At 35.7% G+C, this 7,500-nt stretch overlaps 2 protein-coding genes across 2 annotated transcripts in view; one reads left to right on the top strand and one right to left on the bottom strand.

Moving 5' to 3' along the window:
* LOC125655655 (tRNA-dihydrouridine(20) synthase [NAD(P)+]-like) overlaps nt 1–6,626 on the top strand; it is a 23,243-nt gene extending 16,617 nt beyond the window's left edge. Inside the window, exons 10-14 of the mRNA XM_056149476.1 lie at nt 1–137; nt 1,848–1,972; nt 3,343–3,489; nt 3,851–3,938; nt 6,219–6,626. The exon at nt 1–137 is cut by the window's left edge and continues 29 nt beyond it. Coding sequence (XP_056005451.1) covers nt 1–137; nt 1,848–1,972; nt 3,343–3,489; nt 3,851–3,938; nt 6,219–6,578 — 857 coding nt within the window. The 3' untranslated portion in view covers nt 6,579–6,626. The remainder of the gene's footprint in view (nt 138–1,847; nt 1,973–3,342; nt 3,490–3,850; nt 3,939–6,218) is intronic.
* Nucleotides 6,627–6,765: 139 nt separating this feature from the next.
* LOC125655668 (phosphatidylinositol glycan anchor biosynthesis class U protein-like) overlaps nt 6,766–7,500 on the bottom strand; it is a 12,414-nt gene continuing 11,679 nt past the window's right edge. The window contains exons 11-12 of the mRNA XM_048886055.2: nt 7,402–7,500; nt 6,766–7,088 (exon numbers count right to left, since the gene is read on the bottom strand). The exon at nt 7,402–7,500 is cut by the window's right edge and continues 44 nt beyond it. Of these exons, the coding sequence (XP_048742012.2) occupies nt 6,972–7,088; nt 7,402–7,500 (216 nt within the window). The 3' untranslated portion in view covers nt 6,766–6,971. The remainder of the gene's footprint in view (nt 7,089–7,401) is intronic.

Raw genomic sequence — 7,500 nt, 5'->3', positions numbered from 1 at the left:
AAGACATTGCTGTGTTTAAACAGGCCACAGGCTGTTCCTCTGCGATGATAGCCCGGGCTGCTGAGTGGAACCCCACTATCTTCAGGTCCGAAGGCAAGCTTCCACTGCTGGAAGTGGTCAAGGAATATGTTAAAGCTGTAAGGAAGCTTTTGAACTATATAAATCTTGCCAGACAAAATACATAGTTTGTTATGGCATGCTGTATATAGCCCCACTGCAATGAAATCCACATTAAAGTAGTCAAATTTTTTGTCATTTAATATGAATTAGTTTATTGTATAAGAAGTAAGTTGATAATCGTGTTTTTCCATGAAATTTCTTAGAATGCATATGGCAAATGAAAATATCTAGTGTAGAGTTGTATCTTGTCCCTGGTACCATAGTGATAATGATTTGGTTGAGCAATAATATGAGTGTTTATGTTATTGCAGGCCATTGAGTGGGACAACAAGTGTATGAGTGTTTGTGTTATTGCAGGCCTTTGAGTTGGACAAGAAGTGTATGAGTGTTTGTGTTATTGCAGGCCATTGTGTGGGACAACAAGTGTATGAGTGTTTATGTTATTGCAGGCCATTGAGTGGGACAACAAGTGTATGAGTGTTTTGTTATTGCAGGCCATTGAGTTGGACAACAAGTGTATGAGTGTTTATGTTATTGCAGGCCATTGAGTGGGACAACAAGTGTATGAGTGTTTGTGTTATTGCAGGCCATAGAGTGGGTGAAGTGTATGAGTGTTTTGTGTTATTGCAGGCCATTGAGTGGGACAAGAAGTGTATGAGTGTTTGTGTTATTGCAGGCCATAGAGTGGGACAACAATTGTATGAGTGTTTATGTTATTGCAGGCCATTGAGTGGGACAACAAGTGTATGAGTGTTTGTGTTATTGCAGGCCATTGAGTGGGACAACAATTGTATGAGTGTTTGTGTTATTGCAGGCCATTGAGTGGGGCAACAAGTGTATGAGTGTTTGTGTTATTGCAGGCCATTGAGTGGGACAACAATTGTATGAGTGTTTGTGTTATTGCAGGCCATTGAGTGGGACAACAAGTGTATGAGTGTTTATGTTATTGCAGGCCATTGAGTGGGACAACAAGTGTATGAGTGTTTGTGTTATTGCAGGCCATTGAGTGGGACAACAAGTGTATGAGTGTTTATGTTATTGCAGGCCATTGAGTGGGACAACAAGTGTATGAGTGTTTGTGTTATTGCAGGCCATTGAGTGGGACAACAATTGTATGAGTGTTTGTGTTATTGCAGGCCATTGAGTGGGACAACAAGTGTATGAGTGTTTATGTTATTGCAGGCCATTGAGTGGGACAACAAGTGTATGAATGTTTGTGTTATTGCAGGCCATAGAGTGGGTGAAGTGTATGAGTGTTTTGTGTTATTGCAGGCCATTGAGTGGGACAACAAGTGTATGAGTGTTTATGTTATTGCAGTCCATTGAGGGGGGCAAGTGTATGAGTGTTTGTGTTATTGCAGGCCATTGAGTGGGACAACAAGTGTATGAGTGTTTGTGTTATTGCAGGCCATAGAGTGGGTGAAGTGTATGAGTGTTTTGTGTTATTGCAGGCCATTGAGTGGGACAACAAGTGTATGAGTGTTTGTGTTATTGCAGGCCATTGTGTGGGACAACAAGTGTATGAGTGTTTATGTTATTGCAGGCCATTGAGTGGGACAACAAGTGTATGAGTGTTTGTGTTATTGCAGGCCATTGAATGGGACAACAAGTGTATGAGTGTTTGTTTTATTGCAGGCCATTGAATGGGACAACAAGTGTATGAGTGTTTGTGTTATTGCAGGCCATTGAATGGGACAACAAGTGTATGAGTGTTTGTGTTATTGCAGGCCATTGAGTGGGACAACAATTGGGTGAACACAAAGTACTGTGTGTTACAGATGATGCATGATAACATGTTGGACTATCAAGAAGGGGAGCTAACTCAAGCATCAACAAGCATGGAGGACATCAGGTGATATATATGTGTGTGTACTGTAACTCATTGGATGTGATATGAAAGTGGAAAATTATGTTGAGAATTGAAATACATGTAGAAACAGTGAAAATGTTAAATGTAGCAGATGATTGACATTGTGTATATGAAGATCTGCTCACATTACTATGTAATGACTGAATCGTGGACCTATGGCCCTTCTATCAAAATATCTTAATTGATATGAAATAAAATTGAATTAATTAATATGAAAATTTTGAAATGCCGTAATTCTTTACTCATATTTTTTTCTAATGAGCAAAATTAAGTATATACACAGATGGGAAAGCTTGCATTCTTACTCAAGGCACAGTTGCACTAATATATAGTGTAAGGTAAAGACAACATTTTTGTCTTAGTCTTTTAAAGATTTTTTGTGAAAATGGCCACAGATGTACCACACTGTCTGGATTACACAGAGTCCTGAGAGCATCATGTTTACCAGTACAAGAGTTACTCCCCTTCGATGCACTGTCTATGTAAAAAGTATTGTCCTCATGAATTGCAAATGTTTTATCAGATTGCAAAATATTTCAAATATACCGAGAAAAAACTTCTAGATATCTGAGGATTCGAGATATTGAGGGTAAAATACTTAAAGAATAAGTAGTTTGGACTTACGAATCATTTCGACATATCCATGGTATTCAAGATATCGGTGTTCGAGATACTGAAGTTCAACTGTACATGTATTTTTCATGATTTACGTTACATGGTGAAGGAAAATATTTTGTATTGTTTTCTTCAAATTTTAATTTGATAAAGCTTTCTGAAGTTTAGTCTTAGGTGTTCTAGTTTTTACATAAACTATTTTGGGTATGCTTTTTCCGATTGGCTGATCAGATCAAGTTGAAAAGAGGGATTTTGATATTTCAGAATTTTCTCTAAGTTCCTGAATTAATGTGCACTAAACTGTGGATAAAATGTGAGAAAAATAATCCTTCATTATTTACTTGTATGGAATGGAGAAATTCTACATCTGGAACAAGATTCGCTGTCTAGAACTTGGTAAAGCCTGGTTCCTGATTGCGAATCTTGTCCCCTTGGTGGAATATTTTTTCAATCCCACACTTGTACTAATGAAGGATTCTATTTTAAATCTCTCACCTGCCCATCACGCCTGTGAACTTTACAGTTGTTAGAGATGGGACTGGATATAAGCATGCTTTTCTTGTGTGTGAGGGTTATTTAATAATTAGTACCACAATTAGTAATTACATCACAGGTGCAACACTCAATTTTTTTAATAGCTCCATGCAAGACCATGGCATGTAAAACGAGTGAAATACGTTTTCTCTGCATAATAGATCAATATGTTGTGAAAAAACTTCCATAGTATTCCCTTGTAGTGATATATGGGGACTTAAGGACTACTACCTCAAGGTCAAAGACAACCTTTCCAGGAAACACGCAGATGAAGAATCCCGTGAGATGGTAACCATAGAAACAAAGGAAGATGGTGGCTACAGGATATGTATGCCACTCAGGTTTGAAAAGTAGGTCTTGAATGATTTTTCAAAAAATGTCCAAATTAAGGCAAATTTCTTATATATTGATTTTCATATACCAGTAAAAGTACTGCATTGTTTGACAAAGGTGCTGGGTATGTGCTTCACAATCTCTAAGTATTCTTTGATGACTAAAACATCAAATCATGATTGATGATCAAATGTTATCAAGACCACTTTTGGATAATGGAGTGTGAACAACTCTTACTTCATAATATACAGATTCATAATTTGCTGAGGTTGTAAAGTCGTGGATTAGGGGGGTACCCACAAAATTCATAAAAAATTAAGCACCCATGAAATCTGATGATTCCACAGTACAACACAAATATTCAACCTTTTTCTTCAGGAAGGACTTCTCAAGCAAGATAAGCCCCAAACTGAAACTGTTTGAGTGGACCAAAAGCAAGAATCTCTCCAAACCAGTCTATAACACGGTAAGTCTAGTCAATAACCGTAAAGTTAGTCTAGATCACTATTGGTGAGAAAATCCAACTCTATAGGGTGTAATAGTAAGTTAGTCTATAACACAACTGTCTGCTCAACTGTAATTCAGTCTACAACACAACTAATGTCTTCATTTGAATTTATTAGTCCACTTCAGATTTCTATTTGAAAAAAAAAATGTGTATGTGGGTTTTGTTAACTTTTGTTTCATATTGAGCTGATCAACAATGAATATTTCAAGTTCCTGTATCCACAAAAATTTTGTCATCTACTTTAGGTAGTATCTGTACATATTTTTTTTCAATTTACAAATACAATTTTGAGGTTGATTGTAGGTCACATTTTCATCCGGAATGTCTACATTTTCGTTCTCTCTCTCATCGTCAATGTTTCCCTCACAGTATGTTTCTATATAATATCGGTTACAAGTTCCTCCCTGGATAGGATCGCTGTGTAAACATTTGTATAGTCTACCATCAGAATTTCAGAACCAGTTTTTTTTTTTAATGAAGTTCACTAGTGGTACGTTGTCTGTAAAGTCATTGTCCGTGTCAGATGTTACCGAGACTTTATTTTGAGGATTTAATGTGAACCCGGCCTTGCAAAACCTTTTTTCAATGCTCTGTGATAGCGGCTAGCTGTTTGAAGTACTGGGGTTAATCAAAATCTCTTTTGTCATTTCAGACTTTGACCTCAAATTCTTATCCATTGCAGTTACTGATTTGTATTTTGTGTCCAGTGACAAAGTTTTCTTTTTTTTTGTGGAGAGGTCATTTTTACGAATGATCCTGTCCACAAGCTGTCAGAGAGTGATTATACCCCACTTATTAAAACTTGCAATGAAAACAAATCAGCTGACACCTTAGTATCTGCCTACACAATGTACCTGTGTAATGATGAGGCCACCAACCTTGACGACTACCATCAAAGATGACTTCAATAAAGTCGTAATAAAAACAATACATTATCAACTCCACGGACTAATAATTGATTTCAAAATAGACGATATTTTAATATAAGCGATTTCAATTTAATTGACATTTTAATGCAAAGAAAATAAGAGACTGAGACTATGGATTTTATTTTACTTCAAAATAAGCGATATTTCAAAATACACGACTTCAATATAAGTGGAGTATTAAAGCTGTACATGTATATACAAGTACATTTTGTGTGCTGAGCCAAGGTAGTGATCTGGCTCCGGGGCCATAAAACTTAGCTAGCTCACTTTTGAGATTATAAAAAAAATCTCACTTTCTAAACTCAACTTAGACCGTCTCACTTTTGGTGTGCCATAAAGCTAGTTTTAGCTCATTTAGCATTTTCTAACTTGAAACAGATATTGAGACCAAAACCATGGAAACTGAGCAGGAAATGAGTTGAATTATGGGATGTTTTGTTTACATTTTATTTTTTGCAATGCCAAGCCCACTAAATATTGCGTAATGCATGGGATATTAAAAAAATCCAGTAGGCCTACAAACAAAATACTTTGTTTTTTCTTTTGTAACTTTTTTATTGTTACGTCAGATTTTACGTTTTTTACCTAATTACGTGGTTTCATCTTTAATCTGTTAACGCTATGGCTGAAAACGATATCACCTATCGTCGTAAACGCAACAAAAGTTACACATTACTTTGTCATAAAATTGTAATATAATTCTAATGAGAACATATTGTTTTATCTTCAAAGTTTTCCAAAACAGGAAAACAATCAATTCATGAAAAAACAAGAGGTACTGTGAGCAATGCTCACTAAGAATACCCCCCGCTTACCCCAATCTCCCAAAGAGTGTTGGTAATAGGTAAAACTTCAGTATTATGATCCAAAAGGTATCTAGGAACACAGCATCTCCATGCGATGAAAAAAGTGCATTGTATATTTCGTTGGTAACAAGATACTAATTTTTCCGTCATGACAAGCCCTTGTCACAAGGAACACTCATGTGAAATATATAAAGCTCTATCATTTACTGTTCAAAAGTTATTAGCAAGGTTAAAGTTTCAGACAGAATGACAGAATAACAGACAGGACAAAAACAATATGACCCCCGATCTTCGATCTTGGGGGCATAAAAATCTTTTGGGGGAATTATTTTTATTTCAAAATAAGCATTGTTTCAAAATATAAACCACCATCAATGAAGTAAGCTGTACAAATTTTAAAGATCCTTGAAAGCAATTTATAGAAAATGAAGTTTACCTTTACAAATGTTTACAACAAATTTCCACCGTACACATATATTAAGAAATGGACAATATCTTTTCAGACTGAGAGATGTGAAGACAGGAATTTTAACAGTGTTCTACATCTAAACAACAATGAATTCACCACGCCGTACTGGGAGAAGTCGAAACAGCTTGCAGAGCAAGCCTCTGCTGCCGTGGCAACCACAGTTCTTGAAATCATGGATGGTCGCTTGGACGATTCTTCTGAACAGCTGGAGAAATGTAGAGTTCAGTGGATGGGGCTTAATTTTGATAAAAGTTTAATGAACTTGGATGATGGAAATAAAGATGATTCCATCAAGGGAGAAAACTCTGACATTTCTATGGAAGTCAAAAGAAAATGTGATGGTAATATAGATGAAAATACTAAAAGACTTTGTACATATCAAGAGGCTAGTTGATGTTTAGCTGACAAATGTTCATTTTTATTAAATTACTTTGGAAATGTCCATTTCTTTTATGTTTATTCTGTGTGTCCAATGATCTCCATAATATAGCATCATTAATACAGATTTAGCATGATAGTAAACTGTGCACAAAGATTCAGAATGCATCACAGACAAAATAATTACAATACAGAACAGGTACTCAGTAGCACATCTTTATTCACAAACACTGTGTCTCCTAGAAATGTCCATGGTTTAACTATAAGACTAGTACATGTATCAAAAATATGAATGAAATATAAATCTGTCTATGGTGTACAAACAAAGTTCAAAAACACTTTAAAAAAATGACAAACAGTAGAATCACAAAAATCATTGCTTGATCGTTGAATTACATGTATCTAATGTTTAGGAGTCTAAAATGATCTGAGCATCTGTGCCATCAGGTAGTTTGTGCTTGTCACCGTTGTGGAGAAAAAACTCGCGCTTTAGAAATGCAAAAAGCAAATCAGTAGCCATCAGAATCTGTCAACAGAAACAAGTAATATGTAGAATTTATGATTCATTGACAATTTTTTGACAAGGCAAGGCCGACTTTACTCTTACAATAACTTCAGATATTTATAAAACGTTTTAAAAATACTATGACATCACAGATTTCAACTAACTACAAGAAGATTTCATATACATGTTCATGTGGGTGGGAGTGGGGTAAAACATTTGAAATAAGACAAAAATTGATATTAACTAATAAAAAGATATACATGTAACAGTGCAGTGAAGTTTAGTCTATAGCAGGGAATTTTTGTATCTGAAGAAACAACAGGATCTGAGTTACCTGAGCTGTAGAGAATGCTAGAGAAATGGCAAAGTAGAAGTTTGCATTAGCACTGCCTGCATAGATCCACAGGTAATATTGTATTGGAGCAAACACGGT

Source organism: Ostrea edulis, chromosome 1 (genome assembly GCF_947568905.1).
Source record: "Ostrea edulis chromosome 1, xbOstEdul1.1, whole genome shotgun sequence".
NCBI classification, from domain to species: Eukaryota; Metazoa; Mollusca; class Bivalvia; order Ostreida; family Ostreidae; genus Ostrea; species Ostrea edulis.
The sequence above is the reverse complement of the archived record's forward strand: the minus strand, read 5'-3'. Positions and strand labels throughout refer to the sequence as shown.